Source organism: Chrysochloris asiatica, unplaced genomic scaffold (genome assembly GCF_000296735.1).
Source record: "Chrysochloris asiatica unplaced genomic scaffold, ChrAsi1.0 scaffold00018, whole genome shotgun sequence".
Classification (NCBI taxonomy): domain Eukaryota; kingdom Metazoa; phylum Chordata; class Mammalia; order Afrosoricida; family Chrysochloridae; genus Chrysochloris; species Chrysochloris asiatica.
In genome coordinates, this window is record NW_006408536.1 from 8405016 (window position 1) to 8430423 (window position 25408).

At 41.1% G+C, this 25408-nt stretch overlaps 1 protein-coding gene across 1 annotated transcript in view; it reads left to right on the forward strand.

Moving 5' to 3' along the window:
* The window catches only part of LOC102813881 (choline-phosphate cytidylyltransferase B-like), a 146635-nt gene that overhangs the window by 114996 nt on the left and 6231 nt on the right, over window positions 1-25408 (forward strand). Inside the window, exons 6-7 of the mRNA XM_006835563.1 lie at window positions 8822-8964; window positions 12324-12512. Coding sequence (XP_006835626.1) covers window positions 8822-8964; window positions 12324-12512 — 332 coding nt within the window. The remainder of the gene's footprint in view (window positions 1-8821; window positions 8965-12323; window positions 12513-25408) is intronic.

The window sequence follows — 25408 nt, forward strand, 5'->3', positions numbered from 1 at the left end:
GCCCAATTACTGGGTTCAATAAGAGACATGTGCCCTAGAACTGCAGCAGATACATACAAGGCATTAGAATTTCCGGTGTCTTCCAAACAGCCTCTACAAAATATGTTGGCATGTGTTAAGGCATCATTTGGGCATTTATATCAACCTGAGCACCCACGTACTCAACTTCAGGTTTGAGGCTCTATTCTAGAGTTCACCAAACGAAAATCACAAGACCCTATTACTTTCCTCATTAACAATTGATTAACTCTTTTCAATGAAATGATTTTATAGTTTCAAGAAAGTTCCTTTCAGAAGAAGACAGGTAACTGGCAAATGAATTATCTGGACTCCTTGTCTCAAACTCAGTCTTGCCATATTTGTAGTGTCATCTTGTCATGTGATAGTAATATCCTCAGGTACCACATGTGGAGGCAAAAATAGAATGGATAAGCATTTGTAGAATCAAACATAATGTTTCCTTTCTCAAAGTCATAAGTGACATCCTGGAAGGCAGAGTTGATGCCTGAGCTTCTGGAAGCTGACACCTTTGTTACAAAGCATTTCTGTAAAGTCGGAGTTTGGGAAAGGGATGGACTAGAATTGATACTTTGACTAAAGGTAGTTGTGGCAGTCGATTTTTAACGGCCTGATTTATTTTCTGCTCATTTGCTATCTGCCATATCTCTCATTATAGTCACTGTATGTATGTATGTTCATATGTCCATTAAACCATTATCTGGCATGGTACAGATACTCTAGTTTAATGAGCGACCTTATGTGCATAAAGTCTCTGAGTTGAAATCGACTCGTGGGCATCTAACAAGTGCTTTTCTTAGAGATGTCAAGAAGCCTTCCACACCAATTGTATTAGAGCTGTTCCCCCTTTGACATCTGCCATCAGAGCCACCTTCCCCCATTTTGGGGGGCCAGTGGAACTCCACCCATGGAGCTCTCATTATTCCTTCCCTTACCACAGCGCTCTGATGTCAGCCACTTCCTCCATCTGTTCCCCAACCACCTTCTCTTTGGCCTGGCTTGGCCGTAGTCTCTTCTGCGGGATCCCTTTCCCTGTGTTATGGTGACCCATCCAGCAGTCATGTTGAGTGGAAATCTCAACTGCCTTCTATGTTTCCTTAAGGGTCTTCAGGAAATGTTTAAATCTCTCCATAATCTATAGTAGAGCAAGGGGAACATGGGACATAGGAGGGGAGGAAGCCATATCCTGCCCTGACTCGCCTGTCTGTCATCAGAAATACTTTATTGAGACCTCCTTATGTTGGTACAAAGCCTCCCCAAGATGATTTTCTCCCAAAACTCATGCTTGGAAACCAAGTGCAAGCCCCTCAGCTCTGTTTTGTTTGTTTGTTTTTTTTAAAGGAGTCTTTTCTCTGCCTCTGCCCCTGGGGTTTGGACCTGAGTGGGGCAGGCAATAAGCCTCACTCACATTCCCTCAGTTTTGCTGCTCACCCGCTGATCCCTCATTATGACCACTCTTCTTGGAGGGTGGAAAACTGCTCCACTGTTAATTCCATGTCTTCCCTACTCTTGGACTTAAAGTAAAATATGCAGTATCCTGAATCTGATTAACCTCTGTTTCTTCATAATCCAGGGGATACTTTGGTGCTTTAGGAAACCCTTTTTGTTCTCAAAGCCTAGTCCTTTCAAGGGAAAGTCTTGCCTTTCATAACTATTATTATTAATTTTTTTATTTCCTTTTTCAAATATTTATTGTGAGTTGAGTGAAAGTTTACAGGGCAGATCATCAGTTTTACATTCAACAATTCATATACTTTGTTTCATTGCAATGATTATAATCCCCACCATGTACCATCAGTTAACAGGATTTCTCTCCATTCATTTTAGCTCTCTCTTTTTTTAAACACTCAGGCATGTATAATAATTTAAACCACCAAGGGCACATTCTGCAAGTCTGCCTCCTGGCTGTCCCTCTCTTTCCATGAATCTAGAGTCCTCAGCTGCTCCCTCTCTCCTTGTCCCCATCTTTGCCTCCATCTCTGGTGTCGCTGCTTCTCTGGATAAGGTGCCGTATTCCACTTATTATTATTTTTAATGAATGAACTTTAACAAGAGTCTGCTTTAAAATTCAAAACTGAACATGGTCTCCTGTATTTTCTGCTGTATCTACCTTCCCCTGAAGTGATGGACGTCTTAGTGTCAGTGGGGACAGGCCTCAGGGCAGCCAGCATCCCCAGAAATGAACATGACTTTGGATAATATTTCAGAAAATATTCTGTTACCAGTAGTGTGCTTATTCTCTCAGATGATGTATTTGTTGATGCATACCTTTTGGGGCAGAGCTAGTGGCTGGGTTTATCATGTCCTCTTATATAAGGTACCCTCAGTAGTCAGGATGCTGGATAAGAATGCGAAGCCTGGAAGTCTCAAATTCTTGTTGCTGTTTCTGTTAGGTGCCATTGAGTTGGTTCCAACTCACAGTGACCCAATGCACAACAGAATGAGTCACTGCCCTGTCCTGCACCATCCTCACAATTGTCGTTATGCTTGAACCCATTGCTGCTGCCACCGTACCAATCGTTTTGTTGGGGGTCTTCCTCTTTTTCACTAACCCTCTACTTTATCAACCATGGTGTCCTTCTCCAGGGACTGGTCCCTCCTGATAACAAAGTGTGAAAGACGAAGTCTCACCATCTGGCTTCTAAGAAGCATTCTGGCTGTACTTCTTTCAACACAGATTTGTTTGTTCTTCTGGCAGTTCATTGTTGTTGTTGTTGTTAAGTGCCATTGAGTCCATTGATGCTGCCACTGTGCCAGTCCATTTCGATGGGGGGGGTCTTCCTTTTTTTTTCACGAACCCTCCATTTTACCAAGCTTGATGTTCTTCTTCAGGGACTGGTCCCTCCTGGTAATATATCCAAAGTATGAGAGATGAAGTCTGGCCATCTTGGCTTCCAAGGAGCACTCTGGCTGTTCTTCCAACACAGATTTATTTGTTCTTTTGGCAGTCCATCATACCTTTAATATTCTTCTCCAAAACCATAACTCAAGTGCATCGATTCATCTACGGTTTTTCTTATTCATTGTCCAACTTTCACATGCATATGAAGCTATTGAAAATGCTATGGCCTAGGTCAGGCCCACCTTAGTCCTCAAACTGACATCATATTTCTAATCATATTTTTTAAGGAGTTTTAAGAAAGGAAACATCAGACATTATAGACTTGGAAGGCTGCTGAGGGCTGCTGTCCTGGGAAGGGTGGGGAGAGGGTGAAGAGCCTCGCTGAGACATCAACCATATTGAGATGGTTAAGGTTTTGTAAAATCTGAGCTGTGAGTCAGCTTCTCCTGCCCTAAAATGGCTGTGAAGGAGTTGGTATAAACCAGTGCTTGTCAAACTGAATGGGCCTGCAGAGTGCCTGTGGGGTCTGGTTACAGTGTATATTCAGATTCAGTAGGTCTGCTGGGGCCTGAGTTTCCCATCTTTAACAAATGCCCAGGTTTTTAGATGCTACAGGTCCATAGAGATCCTGGTTCAACTGACTTTTTCCCAGTGTGAAGTGAATGGGTGTTTGCTGGGTTGATTATTCCTCAACTAGTTGGTAATAGAGGAACAAGTATTTGGTAGCTATTTGATCTCTGGGTAAGTGGCCTCTGGTGATCTAAGAATAAGTTGCTTTCCTGATTTTAGGGAGCAAAATGTCAAGTTCCAGTTGTTTAGGTAAATTTACCCCTAAATTTAGTAACTTGAAAGAGACGTTATTTGCTCATGATTTTGTGAGTTAAGGTTCCAGCTAGGGCTTGGTTTGAGGTTCTTGCTGGGGTTTCTCAAGCAACAATAGTCTGATGTTGGCTGGGGCTGAAGTCATCTGAATGCTCAACTGGGATGGAGGGTCCCAGAGGGTGGATCTACATGGCTGGCTACTAATGGTGGTTGTTAGCAATGAGCTCAGTTGAAGTTGTAATTGGGTTATCTACCCATGATCCTTCCATGTGGCTTGAGCCTTTCACAGCATGTCAGCTAGGTTCCAAGAAAGAGCATTCTGCTGAGAACAAGCTTCTTCTGACCTAGCCTTGGAAGTCACAGGGCTACATTCTGTTTGTCACCAGCAAGTCACTAAGGCCAGTTCAGATTTAAGGGGAAGGAAGCTAATTGTGACCATCTTTAATCCACTCCGGTCCCCATTTTCAAATTGAATTAGTCAGTTGGCATTTTACTCTGCATAAGACTACAGATGACTAATCACAGGCACAAGGACACTTTGTGGTCCTTTGCTCTGCTCTGCTGATTCCTCACCTAGAGGGAGAGTCACAGTGGAAATGTGTTTAGGGCCCAGGTAGAGAAGGCCAGAGCATTCATTTTGGGAGAAGATGATCAGAAATTGAGTATCCACATTTGGCTTTTGTACGCTAAGCGTGGTTTATTTTGAAACTCAAAAATCACTTCAAATGAAGCCAGAGATATCAAAGATGTGAATTTTATAGCATTCTGTTCTGCTTATTATAGCTATATGTCAAGCTCCCCTAGCAAAACTGGAAGAAAAGCTAGAGCTTAAATTAAATAGACCAAGGTCCACATTACTCATCATCGTTCTAATATTGCCTACTACTGTTGAACGTTTCCTTCATTAACATGTGCTTTGCTGCTGCTTAAAATAGCTCCATAACCAAACACCGTAATTCTGAAAAGCATGATAAAAAAGGTTCTCTGATCATGCTCATTACTGAATATTTTTAGCAGAGCAATAATTAGGATTTGGAGGAAGCCGGGTGCCTCATTATATCAGCAGAGGGCTTGGCTTCTTTTAGAGACCGACCTCCCAAGCAGCCAAAGCAAATCTCTCCCCCATCCCAACCCCAACTCCCCTTTGTTATTCAACCACAGAGACCTTACCTTCTGAATTCATAGAAAAGGTGAGCTCATGTCATACGTGTCTAAATGACTTGCTAAAATCGTTTGGTTAGTAGCTAGAAAATCTTCTTAACATTTCAGTAGGCAGGCGTGCAGATGAAATATCTGCTTGCTGAAAGATGGTATAAAGACCTTTCTAGTAAGCTTCCTGCTGTTCCCACCAAGGTGAGGTATCATCAGGGTTCCTACCCTCCCACTCTGGGTTCCCATGCCCACCAGAGCCCCCTACACAGCTTGGTCAGTTTGGGTGCGCTTTATGTCCATGCATTTAGATGTTTGCATTCTCTGCCTTCCGTTTGGTTTTCTATATCGGATTCTACCTTCCAAGAAGGTGATAAAAGAGATTTTTGGTCCAGTGGCAATCTCCAACCCAGCCCTCTGAGCCATGCTACATTAGAAATTGGATGCTTTGTTTCTTTAACATCAGCATCACCACCCTGCTGCTGAAATGAACTGTATATAAATGTGCAGATGATATCAAAGTAAATCCCCAAAGGGACACCCTAGTTGGGACTTGCACTGAAAAATTCACAAATTTTGATCAAAGCTATTCATCTAGTCATTCATTCAACAAATAATTCTTTAGTGCCTGTTTCTCATCTGGTGCTGAAAATATAGAAAAGAACAAGAGAGGTCCAGATCCTTCTTCCATGTAGCTTATAGTCAAATGGGGGAGATAATTCTTTTTTAAAAAAATTTATTATTATTATTATTAAAGTTTTTATTGTGACTTGAGTGAAAGTTTACAGGGCAGATCATCAGTTTTACATTCAACAAATCATATACTGTGTTTCATTATGATGGTTACAATCCCATCCTTGAACCATCAATTAACAGTAGTTCTCGTTATTCATTTTAGCTGTTTTTATTGTGTGTTTTTAAAAATGTTTTATTGTGAATTATGTGATAGTTTACATGAGAGAACACTAGATTTACATTCATCCTATTGTATATCGTTTCATTGCCATGGTTACAATCCCCTCCATGCATCTTCAACCAACCAAAGGGTGTACCCTGCAAGCCTGCCCCGGTCGTCAGCACACAGCCCCTCTCCCTCTCTGGGACTAAAGTCCCCAGCCACTTCATTTCTACACGTCATCGTCTCTGCCTCCATCTCAGGCATCACTGCTTCTCTGGGTAGGGTCCCACTCTTTGCTCTTCTCCATTCATGGTCCCAGGGACCTCCGTTCCTAGACTGCAAAGTTAATCACTCCACTCCTCAAATGGGGAAGATAATTCTTGAACAAGTTGTTTTACAAAGACTTGGAGTGTTTGAAGGAAAAGAGCAGTAGACCATTGTGAGGGAAGACTTCACCTGGAGCTGAGAGATTTCTGTGAAGAAATGACATCAAAGTGGAAACTCAATGAATGACCAAGAGTTGACCAAGTAGAGTGTATGTGTTTTGACAGAGTGAAGTGAGGGGAGGCTATCCTTTCAGGACATCGCAGAAGTCCTAGATGGTTGGACCAAGGCATGATCAGCTTACTGCCCAGATCCAATGGGCAGCAATGAGAATGGTGTCATCTACAGATGTGCAGCACAAGGGCCTTGCTTTAGGAAGTGAAGGGGATGGGGTCTTAGCTGAGACTGGAGAGGAGTACTGGAAAGATATAATGCCAACTGTTGCAGAGCCAAGTTAAGGGTTTGAATCTAAATCCGGAGGGCAGTAGAAAGCCTATGAAAGGTTTCAAGCAGGGCATCTCACTTGCATTTAGAAAAATCACTCTTAGCACTATGGGAGGAATGGATTGAGGGGGACAAAAACAACATCATTGGAGACTTGTTATCAGGATATTGCTGCATTTTTTTTTTTTTTTAACAAGATGGTATTGGATTTGTTGAGGATGGAGGATGGAGCAAAGTGGATATACATTTAGGAAGTAGATTGGTGGCTGGAAATTGATTGGAAGTGGGGAATGAGGGAGGAGGAAGTGGCCCAGATTACTTTCAGATCGTCTGTTTCAGCCATGACATTTCTCAGCTGAGGAAACTGAGATTAAATACATTGCCTTCCAAGGGTCCAAGTGACTCGCCCAAAGACAGACCCGGTTTCCTTGTCCCCAGTCTGTCTGTCATATCATCCTATGCCTAATGTCTCTGACTAAGTGGCTGTAATGGTATTAGGTGGAAAGATATCAACAGTCAACACATTATTTTGGTTGATAACAGAAGCGGGAGCACAAACCAATTCATGTCTTTGTTGTTGCTGTTGATTGCCATCAAGTCAGCTCTGACTCATAGCGACCCTGTATAGGGGTTCCAAGGAGTCGATGGTGGGTTTGAACCACCAACCCTGTGGTTAGTAGTCCAGTGCTGATCCTGCAGTGCCACACCAGGACTTCCTCATATTGTTGTTGTTGTTGTTGTCAGGTGTCATCGAGTCGGAACTGACTCATAGCGACCCCATGCACAGCAGAACGAAACAATGCCCGATCCTGGACCAACCTCACTACCGCTGCCACATTTGATGCCATCAATGATACCACCTGACCGATCCATCTTGTTGGGGGTCTTTCTCTTTTTCTCTGACCCTCCATCTTACCCAGCATGACATCCTTCTCCAGCGACGGTTCCCTCCTGACAATATGTCCAAAGTATGAGAGACGAAGCTTAGCCATCCTGGCCTCCAAGGAGCACTCTGGCTGCACTTCTTCTAAAACAGATCTACTGGTTCTTTTGGCAGTCCATGGCACTTTCAGTATTCTCCTCCAACACCACAACTCAAAGGCATCAATTCTTCTACGATCTTCCTTATTCACTGTCCAGCTTTCGCATCCATATGAGGTTATTGAAAACACCATGGCTTGGGTCAGGCTCACCTTAGTCCTCAAGCTGACGTCTCTGCTCCTCAACACTTTAAAAAGTTCCTGTGCAGCAGATTTGCCTAATGCAATACATCATTTGATATCTTGACTGCTGCTTCCAGTAGTTTTGATAGTTGATCCAAGAAGAATGAAGTCCTTGACAACTTCAATCTTTTCTCCATTGATAAGAATGTTGTTTATTGGTCCAGTGGTGAGGATTTTTGTTTTCTTTACATTGAGATGCAATCCATACCGAAGGCTGTGCTCGTTGATCTTCATCAGTAAATGTTACAAGTCCTTTTCACTTTCAGCAAGTGTTTGAAGATTTTAAAGACGTCCTTTTAGAACTTTACGTTCTCGATGCTTGTTTGTTTTAGTCAACCCTACACACTGTAGATGAAAAGGCCTTTGAGTGGCAGAACTACCATGCAGAGTAGACTGTAATTCAGGGAATAAAATCATCTAGCACCCCACTGGCATGTTTTTAGATCAGAAACAACTGAAATAGTCTACATTTTCTTCCTCTCCTGGTATGATGTGATGCAGACTTCCTTGCAGAGAGAAGAGGTGTTGCTGTGATCCGACTAATCCATTGACTGAGTTGTTATGCCTCCTTCATTCATTTACTCAGTCAGTTTGCATTCGTGCTACACACGGGCACAGAGCTAGGTGCTGAAGATGCAAAGGCAATTAAAGCATAATCTGTGCTTTCAAAATACTTGCTTTCTACAAGCAAACAGACACACAAAACTTCTTTGGTTAATGGAAGGCCTAAATGATGTGGATTCTGCCTATTGACGTCAGGAAGAACTTCTCAGAAGCATTACCTTGAAGTTGGAACTTGCACGATGGAAGGAACTGTGCAGCTGATGGGGGCAGGAATGTGTCCAGAGCAGAAAAGCAGGGCTTGGCAAGAGCAAATACCAGAAGCTGGGAGAGTGCATGGTGCATCCTGGGAATGGATCCAGGACAATGAATATGTAGCGCTTGCGGTAAGGAGGGAGCGTATAGAATCTGGAAGAGTCAGTTGGGACCTCACTGGCGCTTGTATACAACTTTATACTGTAAAGGAGTGCCGTAAAAGAGATGGTTCAACCTAGCTGATCTGAGTTTGTCTTTTTAATCTCCCCTTTCCTATTTGGACAGGAATGTTTGTCCCAACCCAGAGAACAGAAGGCATCTCAACATCAGACATCATCACCAGAATTGTCCGTGACTATGACGTTTATGCTCGACGCAATCTCCAGAGAGGGTACACAGCCAAGGAACTGAACGTCAGCTTTATAAACGTAAGCATACCTTCCTACATACACCCTCTGAGGATACCACCACTACCACCGTTAATGTTTATGGAATGCTTACTATATGCTACACAGTGTTCAAAACAGGTCATATGTGTTGTTTCATTTAACCCACACTACAAGCCAATGCTTTATTATTATTTCCATGTTACAGGAACACAGATTGTGAGCTTCTCATTTAAACAAGGAGCGGTCTCACTCCCCTCCTCTCACCCCAATTTCCCTATTTAGGGTTCTCAGACTTGGATCAAGGGTTTCTAAGAGAGCTGTGCCTTGTGCAAGGCAAGGGTTATCTTTTTCTCAAAAAGGAAGGGAGGAGGCAGACATAATGAAAAGCTCAACTCAAAGAAAATGCTTTCTTGTTTTAATACTTTTTTTTATTCTGCCCAATTTCATTTTATTAAGGGCTTACAGATGCTCATTAGAAACCTTAACAGCCATTTTTTCTTGTCCAGAGAAATTACAGCTGCTTAAATAAAGCCTAAAGTCTTTGGCTTCCTTTTGTATTTCCACTGCATTGTTCCCACAGAGCTGCTGTTAGTTTAATGATAGAGCAACTGTTAAAACAATCTTTAAAACAAGCAAAACAAGCTGTTAAAAAGCAAAGAGGGCAGCCGCAGTTGTTTGAGGTGATGCTAGTGGGTCTGGACAACTGTATTTGCCTGGGCATCAAGGTGCTGCTGTCTTTGATTAAAAGAGAACTCTTCATCCATACAGAATTGCAGTCTGGGGGGTGGGGTGGGGGGCTGTGGGGGGAAGGATACTGTATGTGCAAAAGGAGATTTGTCTACAAACCTAGACACTTAAACATGTGCACCCATAATGATCCAGCATGTTTACACAATTAATCATTGGAAATGTCAAAATAGGAAGGGGTCATTCACTGTAAAATCAGTGATTATTAGTTGTCCTTGAAAAGCAAGGAGTGCTGGGACTCCAGGCTCTGATTTTATACTAGCCAGGCAACAAAACGGAAAATGCTGGGTTCGAGTGGCACCCGAACAGGTGGCTGAAAAGAATTCAGTCAACGTGATTATTTTGTATCTGATAGAGAATAAAGCCCTGGTTATTTCAATAAATTAAACTGTCTTTTTTAAAAAATTGAATTCAGTCAACCATCCAAGCATGTCAAGCCATTTCCAAAAGTTATTGCTCACTCTCTTTAAACAGCCTTTAGAGAAGCCACTTAGCTCATGGAACCGTGTAGTTCAGTGTGGATGTGCTTGTTGCCTTTTTGTGACAACAAACTTGGTTGCAGCTCAGGGATGAAATCAAATGGGTTGGATGGTTGTGTATATGAATCATGGAACTTTAGAGGTGGCAGGGACCTGACAGGGGTCAGTCTCCCAGTCTAGTTCTCTGCATTTAGACATGAGGAAGCTGGGTTCAGAGAGGTCACCTGGCCAAGATCCCCCACATAACGCATCCTCCCAATCTCCTGACCCTGAGTCCAGTTTTAATTCTACTAGTCTGTGTTGCCCCTGAGAGCTGTGCATAATAACTACATCCAGGGCAGAGTGAACTATGGAAGCGAATAATATAAGTGTACAGACAAGAGCTAGCATTGATCAAGAGCTTGTTAAGTGTTCATCTAAGTGTTTTACAAGGATTCTCTTATTCATCTTCATGGTAAACTTTTGAAATTACGTTTAATGTTTGTTTCCAACATGTATGAAGGGGCTTCATAAAGTTCATAGGAAAATTGAATGAAAAGATAATGGAATTTTTCTGGGAACTTTTTGAAGCCCCCTCATAGGTGAGGACACAGTCACAGAGAGGTTGAACAACTCACCCAAGGTCACATGGTAAGTGCTGGTTGGCGTTGTGACTTTCCATAACATATTTGTGGGTAACAAGGACCCCTGGTGGCACAATGGTTAAGTGCTTGGTTGTTGCCTGGAAGGTTGGTGGTTTGAACCCATCCATCACTCTGTGAGAGAAAGATGTGACAATCTGCTTCTGTAAAAACTACAGCCTTAGAAACCCTATGGTGTCATTCTACTCTATCCTGTAGAATTGCTAAGAGTTGGAATAGACTCAATGGCATACAACAATAACAACATGATAACACATATGAGGGGGCTTCAAAAAGTTCATGGAAAAAGCAAGGAAAAGATAATGGAATTTTTCCAAGAATTTTAAAAGCCCACTCACATAAGCCCATACCCCACCCTAAGGCCTCAGTAAGATTTGGAAGGTCTAAATCAAGGAATCCTGATCCAGTTTTGCAATATTGCAGATGTCTCAAAAATGATAAAAAATCCAAATTAACTTTAGTCCCATCTGCTGTTGTTAAATGCCATCGAGTCACTTATGACTCATAGTGACCCTATATAGGGTTTCTGAGGCTGTACATCTTTGTGGGAGCAGACAGCCTCACTTTTCTCCCTTGGAGTGAGTGGGTTCAAACCACCGACCTTGTGGTTCACAGTCCACTGTAATACAAAGCCACCGAGTTCTCTTGGTTCCACAAAGTACAGAAAGATCTTTAACTTTGTTATCCCTTTAGGAGAAAAAGTGCCACGATGTCACAGATTGTACGGTATTATGTTCATGGCTTTAATACCACCCTCATTAGATAACACAGATAAAATGTCTTAGAAATTTCACAGTAATGATACACTCAACACATCCTGAGTGGTCACTAAATGCCAGGCTTTGGGACAAGGACTTTACATGCATTATCTAATAGTCACAACGCTCTTGGAGGTAGGGCTGATCATTATCCCCATTTTATAAATGATGAAACTGAGGCTTTGAGGTGACATCTGAATTACCAACACTGATGGCTTCCAGGCACATCAGTAGACACTATTGCTGCATAAAGATTATAAGAAGAACAAAATTTCAGCCCAGAGGCACTATCAAAATAAAAGCTTTCTTTAGCACCAAGGAAATAGATGCAATTCAATTATCTTAATATTATTAAAATGAAAATTTCAGTATAGCACATTAGTTCAAAGGCCCAGCCAATGGCCTACTCATTCCAAGTAATACTGACTTTAACAGTGTTACCAATAACTCAGGCAGCCTCTGAGTGCTCATTCTGTATAAGTGTAAGGCTTAACAGAACTGAGTGGAGATATTTGTCCAATGTCTACTTATCCTAAAGGATAAATATATACTTTTGATTCCTCTCAGCGAGATTTAAAATGAAAAAGAACCTTAAAACCACTTTTCCTATGAGAAAGTTACATTCCCCTCAAGCCAGTCCTTAGAAAAGGCCAACACCCTGCTCCTTAAGTTAGAAGCAAACATAAATTGAAACAAAATGTGACCATTAGTGTGACTGATTGTGAATGATCTCTTGGGTAAACACATTTCTTTCTCCTTCAATTTTTGACCAGGAAAAGAAGTACCGTTTCCAGAACCAAGTAGATAAGATGAAGGAAAAGGTAAAAAATGTGGAAGAGAGATCCAAGGAATTTGTTAACAGAGTGGAAGAAAAGAGTCATGATCTAATTCAAAAGTGGGAAGAAAAGTCAAGGGAATTCATTGGCAACTTCCTAGAACTGTTCGGACCCGATGGAGCATGGGTATGTAATTATTCCACTTGGACCCATATCATGGAGCCATTTAAGGGTCTCCACTCTGGAGTCCTGGTGTGGCGCTGTGGGTTAATGTGCCAGACTGCAAAGCCGTTTGAACTGCAAGGTCAGCGGTTCAAGCTTGCCAGCCGCTCCTCAGAAACCCTATACAGGGTCGCTATGGGTCGGGATCAACTCGATGGCACTTAACAACAACACTCTGGTAGTGAATCTGGTAGCGGGAGTCCTGGTGTGGCGCTGTGGGTTAACGCACTGGACTGCAAAGTAGGTTTGAATCACAAGGTTGGCAGTTCAAGCTCACCAGTCACTCCTTGGAAACCCTATACAGGGTCGCTATGAGTCAGAACCAACTCGATGGCACTTAACAACAACTCTGGTAGCATAGGGGTTACGAGTCAGGCTGCTAACCTCAAGGTCAGCAGTTCGAAACTACCAGCTGTTCCGTGGAAGAAAGATGAGGCTTTCTGCTTCCGTAAAGATTTACAGCCTCGGAAGTCCTATGCAGGGTCGCTGTGAGTTGGAACCGACTCAACGGCACATAACCACCACAAGTATGCAGTCTGTACTTTGGGCATCAGCCTGACTGACTTCAAGTCCATGTCATTTCCTTATTGAGTTTCTGCTTTACCTTTCAATACTGTACTCAATAGAACCTGAAGCTAACTCTGGGTCCCCCCCCCCATTTCTTGTCTAGAACTAGAAGTTAGAAGCCATCTGGTCCTCATTGAGTGTCAGTTCTTGAAGGAGTTGTTTCCATAATCCATACCAGAGGTGATGTAAAGCTTGGGGGTTAAGGGTGAAAGGGTCATTGGCAGCATGGAGTTTAGGTTGCAAGACAAGGACAACAGGTTCTTAGACCAACCAGTGGAATTTATGCTTTGGGGAAGAGAACACAAAAGAAATATAGGTAGTCTTTGTTGTCAGGAACCCTTCTCCTTCACTGGTTGGGAGACAGAGAAGAGATGGGATTTTGCCCTGCATCTGCGCCTGTCATACTTTGATTTCCTCCCCGCATTTCCGTGGCATGCTAGTTTTGGGATAAAACACAAAACCTTAGGGAATGAGGCCTTGATCTGAATATTAAAACTGAAAGAGAAAATGTGCTGGTGGTCTCCTTGCCTAAATTCTACAGACAATTCTGAGTGATGACTATGGAAAGGAAAAAGAAAATTCTGGAAATCATCATGTACTTCTTTGGTCTTTCTATTGTGTATGCACTTCCAGTGTAAATGGCCAGTACTGTGAGCAGTGTCGATGGGGCTCTATGGAAGGGAGACTTTTGAAGCTAACTTTCCTTTTAAAACAAAAGGATGATTCTATTTGATTTCCTTAATGTTAAGTAGCCCAGATTTCCTATTATGACATGAGAAGTGTCTAGCAAAATCCACTTCGAGTTAATTATTTTATTGATGGGTTGTCACTGCTGCTTCTCTGCTCATTTGAGCTTGTTCATTATAGGATTGCCTAAAAAGTAAAACACTCAATTAGCAATAGAAAAAGAACAACGTTTGGAAGTTGGAAGAGATGCTTTTCTTAAAGTCTAGGAGTTTCTAAGTAATTATAGAGGTGGGTGTTGTAGATTAACCATGTCCTATTGGCTGGATCTGAGTTCCGAGGGGCTGCTTGAATCTTCAATGACTTCTAGAAATAACTGGCAAAGAGGGTAGGATCAAGGAGCTGGGTTTCTTTTTATTTTCTCTAGCCTATTAAAATTTCAGCTCAGGTCAATTTTATTCATGGGAAATATATTAAGTATCTGCTCTATGCACAGTCCTGTTGTTGTTGTTGTTAGGTGCCATCGAGTTGCCACAGTTGGTACCAACTGTGGAAGAATACCAAGATAAATAAAGTGCATAAAGTCAGAAATTTCTCATTAACTTAATGTGCATGGTAATTGTCTACACTCACTTCTCACACCACATTTTCAAACTCTGAAGAAACAGCCTGTAGTCTTTAAGGATGCCATATAGGCATGCATTTGCTTATGGGGGTCGAGAAATGTGTCTGCTGAGGAGCCCCCCCCATTGTTATAACTCAAGGGGATGAATATTTTCCCCAAAGTAAGTGAGCAAAGACAGGGAAGAGAGATAATTTCATAGAACCTTTATAGACTTTCGTCGTTTCAGGCTCCCAGTGAAGGTGAAATCGTAGCTGGAATTGTTCTAGGGGAGTCTTGGGTGACAGTGAGCTGAGGGGATTCTTAAGAAATGAAAACCCAGCTTAGAGACTGGAGGTTTTTTCTTTTTTAAAACTTGCTATTAGTGTCAAAACTGTTATTAACATTAATTTACGGTATCAGCCAGACTTAGACATTACTTTTTTTCTGTTGACACTAAAAGTACAGGAATAGTTACAAGGATGTTAAACGCCAAGATAAGTAATTTGCTTTTCATGAATATGCTATTATTATAATAATTCTTTATTTGTGGATTTGGGATTGGAACTCATTTCTTAAAATAGAGGGTCTGCATTACCTGCAAATACAGTACTGATGCAAATAAGCCAGACTTGGAAAGGTACAAAACAGGATTTCACATCCAAATTTTGGCACAACGGGGATTGGTATGTAGCATAGTGTGTAGTACACAGGGGTACCCCATAAATGAATCTACGAATGAATGGAAGGATGGGTGTGGGATGAAGACCTAGTCACAGAACTTTCAGCATCTGCAAAGTCATCCAAACACATGCATATATATCCTTAGCTTTTTATTGTTTATGGTGCTAGATGCAGGAGTTGGTTGCAACCTGGTGTTTAATGAGTCAGCAGGCAGACTTGGTTTGCTTAGCCCTCAACAATGTTTCTAAGTTTCTTTTTTTTTTTAATGTTTTATTGTGAATTATATCATAGTTTACATGAGAGAACTTTAGTTTTACATTCATTCCATCGTATATCATCTCATTGCCATGGTTTCAATCCCCTCCATGCATCCTCAACCACCCAAAGGGTATATCCCAGAAACCCGCTCCCTACACTTCCCCCTCCTCCCCCCAGTTTTCGGCCTACAGTCCCTTTCCCTCTCTGGGTCCAAAGTCCCCAGTGGCTTCATCACTCCGCGTCATCATCTCTGTCTCCATCTCAGGCATCTCTGTTTCTCTGGGTAGGGTCCTGCTCTCGGCTCTTCTCCGTTGATGGTCCCAGAGGCCTACGCTCCTATTCTGGAGAATCAATCACTCCCTTCCTTGTTACAAAACTTCTACCTTTGCATTTCCAACCCTCATAATCCATCCTGATAAGCATTATTCACTACAGTATCATGAGTTACCCATCTGTATCTCCTTTCATCAGCTCCGCCCAGACAGATTGAATAGTGCCTTCTGGAGATTCTGTCTTCTGCCATGCTCCCTAGCACCAGGTTCCCTCTTGAAAGCTTGTAAGCCAGTCACTTCTTGCCTTTGTAGTGCCCCCCTCCCCATTTGAGTATCCAATGTCCAAGCTGCCCTTCTCCGTCCACTTTGTGTGTGTGTGTGTGTGTGAATGTTTCTTGCTGTGAGGATTTGTTCCCTCTTTTGAGTTGCTGCTCCATAGGTATAGGTCAAGTTCATCAGACTGTATCAGCTCACTCTTTTTTTTTTTTTCCCCCTCTTCTTTCCTCTCCTGATTGAGCTCCGATCATCCAGTCATCCGGTTCAGGTCATGTGGGTATCATCTGCAAGTGTGGACACTCCTGTGCATATGTCCTCTCTTCCCATCAGCCGGTAGCTCTAACTTTCTTTTAGAAAGGGCATGACATCCCACCCATTCCTCATTATCCCTTCAATCCCCAGCCTAATTCATACATTTATGCTGCCCAGGAGTATTTGAATTTGTTCCCTGTAGAGTCTTTATGGCTTCCTAAGTAGTCAGTTTGTCATGCTGTGGTGGCTTCTGTGTTGCTGTAATCCTAGAAGCTATGCCATAGGTGTTTTAAATATCATCAGAGTCACCCATAGTGGACAGGTTTCAGCTGAACTTTCAGATGAAGACAGACTAGGAAGAAGGAGAGGCAGACTACTGCCAAATATTTAGCCGCTGCAAGTCTTATGAATAGCAGTGGGACACTGTCAGAACCAGAATACTGAATATTGTCAGATACAGTGCCAGAAGATGAGCCCCTTGGGTTGAAAGACACTCAAAATGCGACTGGGGAAGAGCTGCCTTCTCAAAATAGAGTTGACCATGATGACACGAATGGAGTAAAGCCTTCGGGACCTGCATTTGCTGATGGGGCACAATTCAAAATGAAGAGAAACAGTTGTAAACATTCATTAAAAATTAGAACATGGAATGTACGACATGTGAATCTAAGAAAATTGGGAATTGTCAAAAATGAAATGGACCACATTAACATCGATATCCAAGGCATTAGTGAGCAGAAATGGATTGGTATTGGCCATTTTGAATCTGACAATCACATGGTTTACTATGCCGGGAATGACATATTGAAGTGGAATGGAGTCGCATTGAAGCACAACGTTATCTATTATAGGATAATATCCATATGCTTATAAGGAAGACCAGTTAATACAACTATTATTCAAATTTATGCACCAACCACTAAAGGCAGTGATGATGAAGTTGAAGAATTCTACCAACTTCTTCAGTCTGAAACTGATCAAACATGCAATCAAAATGTATTGATAATTACTGGCAATTGGAATGCAAAGAGTAAGGATCAGTAGTTGGAAAATATGGCTTTGGTGATTGAAATGGTGCTGGAGATCACATGATAGACTTTTGAAAGACCAATGACTTCTTCATTGCAAATAACTTTTCAAAACAACATACACATGGACCTCACTAGATGGATTACACAGAAATCAAATTGTGGAAAGTGACAGTGGAAAAAATCCATATCATCAGCCAAAACAAGGTCACGGGTAGACTGTGGAACAGACCATCAATTACTCATATATAAGTTTAGTCTGAAGATGAAAAAAATTAAAACAAGTCCACAAGAGTCGAAATATGACCTTGAATATATTCCACCTGAATTTAGAGATCTTCTGAAGAACATATTTGATGCATTAGACACTAAAGACCAAAGACCAGAAGAGTTGTGGGATGACATCAAGAACATCATAAGGAAGAAAGCAAAAGGTCATTAAGAAGACAAGAAAGAAAGAAAAGACCAAAATGGATGTCAGAAGAGACTCTGAAACTTTCTCTCCAGCGTAGAGATCCTAAAGCAAATGGAAGAAAAATGGAGAAGGTAAAAGAGCTAAATAGAAAGTTTCTAAAAGTAGTCGGAGAAGACAAAGTCAAATATTATAATGAAATATGCAAAGACCTGGAGTTAGAAAACCAAAGGGAAGAACATGTTCAACATTTCTCAAGCTGAGGGAACTGAAGCACAAATTCAAGCCTTGACTTGAAACCTTGAAGGGTTCTATGGGTAAAATGGAGTTCTGGTGTGGTGCTGTGTATTAATGTGCTGGACTGCAAAGTAGGTTTGAATGGAAAGGTAGGTGGTTCAAGCTCACCAGCCCCTCCTCAGAAACCATATACAGGGTCTCTAGGGTCGGAACCGACTCAGCAGCACTTAACAACAACAAAATGGGAAAATTATTGAATGATGCAGAAAGCATCAAATGAAGATGGAAGGAATACACAGAGTCACTGTACCAAAAAGAAATGGTCAATGTTCTACCATTTCAAGAGGTAGCATACAATCAAGAGCCAATGAAATTGAAGGAAGACGTCCAAGGTGAGTTGAAGGCATTGGCAAAGAACAAACATCAGGCATTGATAGGATACAAACTGAAATCTTTCAACAAACTCAAGCAGCACTGGGAACACTCGCTCATCTATGCCAATAAATTTGGAACATAGCTACCTGGCCAACTGACTGGAAGAGATCCATATTTGTACCCATTCTAAAGACAAGTGACCCAACAGAATGGGGAAATCATCAGACAATGTCATTAATATCACATGCAAGTAAAATTTTGCTAAAGAGAGTTCAAAAAGGGCTGCAACAGTACATTGATAGGGAACTGCCAGAGGTTCAAGCAGAATTAAGAGGAGGATGTGGGACGAGGGATACAACTGCTGGCATCAGATGGATCTTGGCTGAAAGCAGAGAATACCAGAAATATGTTTACCTGTGCTTTATCAACTACACAAAGACTTTCAATTGTGGGGATCATGGCAAACACTGCGGAGTATAAGTATTCTAGAACACTTAATTGTGCTCATAAGGTATCTGTACATGGACCAATAGGCAGTTGCTAGCACAGAACATGGGAACACTGAATGATTTAAAATTAAGAAAGGTGTGAGACAGGGTTGTATTCTTTCACCATACTTATTCAACCTGTATGCTGAGCACAGAATTTGAGAAGCTGGATTATATGAAGAAAAACATGGCATCAAAATTGGAGGAAGACTCATTAACAACCTGCGCTGTGCAAATGATACAGCCTTGCCTGTTGAAAGTGAAGAGGACTTAAAGTACTTGCTGATGAAGATCAAACCCCACAGCCTTTGGTATGGGTTGCATCTGACGGTAAAGAAAACAAAAATCCTCACTACTGGACCAATAAACAACATCAATATAAATAAAGAAAAGATAGAAGTCAAACACTTAATTTTGCTCAAATCAACCATCAGTACTCATGGATGGAGCAGTCAAGAAATCAAATGATGCATATCATTAGGCAAAACTGCTGCACAAGACCTCATTAAAGTGTTGAATAGCAATGGTGTCAGTTTGAGGACTAAGGTGAGCTTGACCCAAGCCATGGTATTTTCAATAACCTCATATGCATATTAAAGTTGGACAGTGAATAAGGAAGACCTCAGAAGAATTGATGCATTTGAGTTATGGTGTTGGAGGAGAATATTAAAAGTACCATGGACTGCCAGAAGAACAAACCAATCTGTGTTGAAAGAAATACAGCCAGAATGCTCATTAGAAACCAGGATGGTCAGGCTTAGTCTCTCATACTTCAGACATATTATCAGGAGGGACCAGTTCCTGGAGAAAGATATCATGTTTGGTAAAGTGGAGGGTTGAGAAAGAGGAGGAGGACTCCCAACAAGATGGATCAGTACAGTGGCAGCAACAATTGTGAATTTGGCGCAGGACCAGGCAGTGTTTCATTCTTTTGTGCATAGGGTTGCTGTGAGTCGGTCCTGACTCGATGTCACCTAACAATGACAATAGCAAGTGACCTCATGTTTGATAGTGGTGGTGGTGGTAGTGGTGGTGGTGGTGTACTGTTGAGTCGGTTCTGACTCATAGTGACCCTGCATAGGGTTTCTGAGGCTATAAATCTTTATGGGAGCAGAAAGTCTCATCTTTCTCTAGCGGAACTGCTGACATTGTAATTAGCAACCTGACTGGTAACCACTATGCTACCAGAGCTCCTTTTGATAATTGTTGTTAAGTGTTGTTGAGTCAGTTCCAACCCACAGCGGCCCTGTATTGGGTTTCTGAGGAGCAGCTGGTGAGCTTGCAGCTCAAATGACTTTGCAGTCTGACGCATTAACCCACAGCACCATACCAGGGCTCCCCTTTTGACAGTAAGGACTGTGATATAAAGTTCGAACCCTTACGCTCCATCTCTGAGTAGAAAGTGGTGATGATGATGATGAGGTTACTGTTTAGAAGTTATGCAGCAGGCTTAACTCTTTTTCTAAAGTCCTTTCATATTTACTCTATCCACTTTGGCCACACAAAAAGGTAGTATTGTAGCTGTTTCATTGATAAAGAAACATCTGTTGATGTGTTACAAATTATCCTCAAACTTAGTGATTTCAAACAACAAACTATGATTATCTCACATGGTTTCTGAGGGTCTAGGATCTGGGAGCAGTTTAGCTGGGTGGTTATGACTCAGAGCTTCTATGAAGTTGCAGTCAAGATCTCAGCTGGAGTTGCAGTCATTCAGGGCTAGAAGATCCACTTCTAAGCTCACTCACCAAGTTATTGACTAGAGACCTCAGTCACCTTCCATGTGATAGAGAAGAAAGATAGATCAAAACAAAAGCTACAGTCTTTTATAACCTAACCTTGAAAGTGGCATACCATCACCTCTACTGTATTCTATTGGTCACATAGACCAACCCTAGTACACTGTGGGAAGGAACTACACAAAGGTGTGACCATCAGGAGATGAGGACCATTGGGGGCTATCTTGGAACCTGCCTGCCACAATAGCTATTGAGAAGTAGACACAAGCAGTCTCCTCAGTTGCTATAATGGATTATCTGTTCCTACTTATGCAGTCTGATTGGTGGATTATTAGAGCCCAAGACAGTATTCCCCAACATCCTATTTATTTAACTACTTGCTTGTCTTGTGTGTAACTAGTCTTGATTCAGAAGGCAGTCTACAACCCATTCAGAGCTTGAGGGTCAAGTGATGCTGGATCAGTTGCCAGAGTTTGGTTTTCATTGGTTTTAGGGTAGGGCCTTCCTAGTGAACCGGTTTATTTTTGTTTGGAGGTTCTGAATTTTCAGATTAGACATCCTATTTGAACATTAGAACCAATCCTAACCACATATGCTGATTTTTAAAAAGATGTATTATTTGAATGATCCACCATTGTATTTCTTCATTGATTCTAAAACCTTTGGATCATTTCCTGTTTGAAATGAAATGAATCAATATTATTTTACAATGTGAAAGTTGACTTTTTCCTTGAACACCAGGAGTTAGGTGCGTTTTTTCATTTTATCTTGTATCCATGGACTGACTACCCATCACGCCAATCAGTCTGGTCAATATCTATGCCAACCAAACTGGCGTTTGTCATCTGATAAGGAGCCTGGTGATACAAAAGTTAAGCACTCAGCTACTCACCAAAAGATTGGTGGTTCAAATTCACCCCGTGGCTCTTGGAGAGAGAGGCCTGGAGATGTACTCCCTTAGATTAAAGCCTAGAAAGCTCTGTGGGGCAGTTCTGCATTGTCACATGGGCTTGTAATGAGTGAAAATCTACACAAAGGTACCTAACAACAACAACAACAATATGGGATTACCTTTTTTAAAAACCCTATTGATGTGCTCATGTTTTGAAAGAATAGATTTGCATAATGTGAGTGCCATAGCTAATTTTAAGGATGCTTTGATTTTGAAAAAAGATATAAGTTTGTGAATATGAATTAGATTTTCCTGTTGAGACTTCTTAGCAGTTGGATTCAGAAATATGTCTTTAAGCAAATGCACCAGTAAAATGTGAATAAACCTAAAAAGCTTTTTCAACTGTGAGAAGTGGACAGTTATGAGAGAGGTGGTCATGGGCAAGGGCTTCCTTCGTGACTGGGTGGCTTTGGACAGTTCATTCACTTCTGGCCCTTAGAGCACCTGCAAAGGCAGTTGTTGGGAGGATTAACATGATTCATATTTTAAAGCTCTGAGTCCCGGGGTGGTGCAGAAAGTTATTGTGCTCATCAAATGTTGAAAGTTGAGTCTACCCAGATGTGCCTTGGCGATATATGAGTACTTCTGAAAAAAATCAATCATTGAACACTCTATGGAGTTCTACTCTGACATAGGTGGGTCGCCGTGAGGCCGAGTCCAACAATGACAACGGGTTTTTTAAGCTGTACCCTGGTGCTTCAGGTATTATGTAAGGGTTGGCTGTTGTTATTGTTTATTGATATGGACAGGACTGAAACAGAAAGTCTTTCCTTAACTTATGTCTTAATTATCAGAGGCCCAAGCCTGATGGAACTAAGATATATATATATGTTTTCATTTTTCTTTTGGAAGATATGCCAGAATATATCTGAAATACTGAAACTGTTCAAAGGCATTTAAGACATTTACTGCCTCACTAGATGTTAAAAACTTCTTAAAAGGGAAAATTTTGTAGGAGGGAAATAGAAAATCACTTTCATATGGACAGGACTATAAATAGGATTTTTTTCTTGGGGGAAAACTTTATAAATGGAAACCTCTTAATACAAGAGAGGACGGAATTTAAATACCTTTCCTCTTTAGAAACGCCATGCCTTGATCGTCTTTATTTATTGTATTTCTAAAGTGCTTTTCTTCCCAGGAAGCTCATTACAAACTGTCCCCTGACCTGATTCAATTTAGCTTCTTGGCTGAGGAACCACCCTTCAAAGGGGACCAGCAGTAGACCAGAGAGCCACCAACCCAGACACAGGGGTTTTGTACAGATACGACATTTTGTGAAGTGCAACACCATTGTTTATCATCAAAGATTTAAATTCTTTTATCTCGTTCAGCAGCATAGTCTCTGAATTGAGCTTGAGTCCAACCATCCTAGACAAGTTGTAGATTCCTTAGAAAGTGGGCTTCTAATGGAAATGTTGACAATCCATTTACAGCAGGCGGGCTAATGCTGCCACTAAAAATATACTTACAGATTACAGTCATAAAATACATATTCTAAAGTGTCTGCTAGAAGTTCAAGGATTTTTTCTTAATGTTGCTGTTAATAGTAGGCCACCCAATCCTTTGGGTGTCTGCTTCTGTCTCAGAAATGGCCTTAATCTAAGGTAATGCTATGTACTGCACTTTTTTTTTTTTTTAATTTCCTATTTGATTTTGAGAGTGGGGGTAAGATGTCTTTTGGCAGAATTGTCAGTGTCCTTAATGGAAAACAAATAATTGGTGTACATGTAGAAATACAGAATTTTAAATCTGGAAAGAATCTTAGCGATCAGCAAGTCATCTCCATTTTATCTGCTAGCAGAAACTTGGGGCTCTGTAAAAAGTGATAGGCTATTGTCTAAATTGAGGTGGCTGGCTGACACCAAGGAGCCTTGGTGGCACAGTGGCTAAGCACTCTGGCTGCTAACCAAAAAGTTGCTGGTTGAAGAGATGAGGCAGTCTGCTTCCGTAAAGATGTACAGCCTTGGAAACCCTATGAGACAGTTTACTCTGAACTGTAGGGTCCCTGGGAGTCAGAATGGACTCAACTTCAGTTGAGTTTGGTTTGGTTTTGTGTTTGGCTCACGTGACTGCTAGCCTAAAGGTTGTTGGTTTGAACCCAGCCAGAGGCATGTAAGAAGAAATGGACTCACCAAGAGTCCGAATCAATTTAACAGAAACTAACAACAGAATTTATAAAGGGAACTTGAGTGCAGAGATGTACAGTTGAGTGTTGAGGGGCTACTGTGATGGTATTCCTGAGACCTTAGTAGTTTCTCACCTGATTTCTTTGCCTTGGGCAACCTGGGTTATCCTTCTGTTTTATGATGATCAAAGTAATATATGCTCACAATCGAAATACGAGTTGAAAGTAAATAACTTATTAAAGAATGACCAGCAGCCTCAGAGCAGTCCCTGTTACTATTTTGAAGTTTCACCCAAACATTTCAGTCCATCCTCATTTGCATACACTCCTCTTCCAAAATCGAAATCCTGTAGAACATTTTCAAAAATTCTTTTCACTTTGCAGTAGCTTGTGAGCATTTTCTTGCATTAAGAACCTGATTTTCATTAGCTGCAATAGTATATCATCTCAAATCTACTTCAGGAGTTTGCAGTTTTGTCTGTCATCACATGGCTGATCTCCAGAAGGCAGGTTTTTGCACCTATTGTATTGCCAAACTACCAGCCAGAAAGGCACTACTATTGTACTCCCCCACCCTAGCAATACATGGGTGAAGTCCGCTTTCCTGGACCCTCGCTAACACTGCCTATTAGAAATCAAACAACAAATGACTTTAGCAATGAGATAGCACAGATAACTTGTTTCTGTCCTTTGCATTTATTTACTAATGGTACGGAACACTTTTTTCTTTTTTTTGGTAGATGAATTCTTTTATTAATGGATATCATTTAAGAAGTATGGTTCTATAGAATAAGAATAATGCTATATCTTGACTGGCAAAGTATATACCTTTGTGTTCCTCATTTAGATTCCAAAAACTTAACTAAATAGAAGATATGGATGAGTGATACACAGTTCAAAGGCTTTTAAAAAATATTTATGTTGTTCTTGTTGAGACTATAAACAGCAATACATACACCAATTCCAAAGTTTCTACATGTGCCGTTTAGTAGCACTGATGACATTCTTTGAGTCCTTTTCTAAGCTGTCCCTCCTCCACAACATAAAGTCACTGTCCCTCTAAGGTTCTTATCTAATCTTTTGAGTTATTGTTATAAAATTGATCTTATATATATATAGATAGTTCTTAAAAGAGCATAATGATCAGACACTTTTTTTTTTGTTTGTTTACTAGTTAATGCTAAACTATTGCTTGGTTTTAAGATGACTTCAGGGGATATTTTTGGTTTAAGGTTTAAAGATTATCTGAGGACAGTAGTTTCAGAGGTTCATACAAGATTCGTGGCTGTAAGAATTTTGGGATACCAAAGAATTTAAAAGTCTGTTTTGCATTTCTCCTCGCCCCTTTTGATCAGGATTCTTCTACAGACTCCTTTATCAAAATATCCAGGTGCTGTATAATTTTTTAGAGTTGATATTTATACATCTTCCTTTGTGAATTGCCTGTGTATGTCATATGTGCCCACTTTTCTTTGGATAGTACTTTTTTAAAAACAGTATTATTAAGACGTAATTCACATTGCATAAAATCCATCCATTTAAAGTGTACGATTCAGTGGTTTTTAGTATATTTACAGACATATACAACTGTTACCATAGTCATTCCAGGAATATTTCCATCATTTCAAAAGTAAATCTTGTGTGTGTCCTTAAGCCAGAGTCCCTGGGTGGTGCAAATGGTTAATGTGCTCGGCTGCTAACTGAAAAGTTGGCAGTTGAGTTCACCCAGAGGTGTCTTGGAGTTTGGCGATCTACTTTAGAAAAATCAGCTACTGAAAACCATATGGAGTACATTTCTCTGCATATAGGGGTCACCGTGAGTCCGAATGCACTTGATGGAACTGACTTTTTAAAAATTATTATTTAGTTGTCACCCACATGTCTAATTTCTTTTAAGGTTTTCTTTT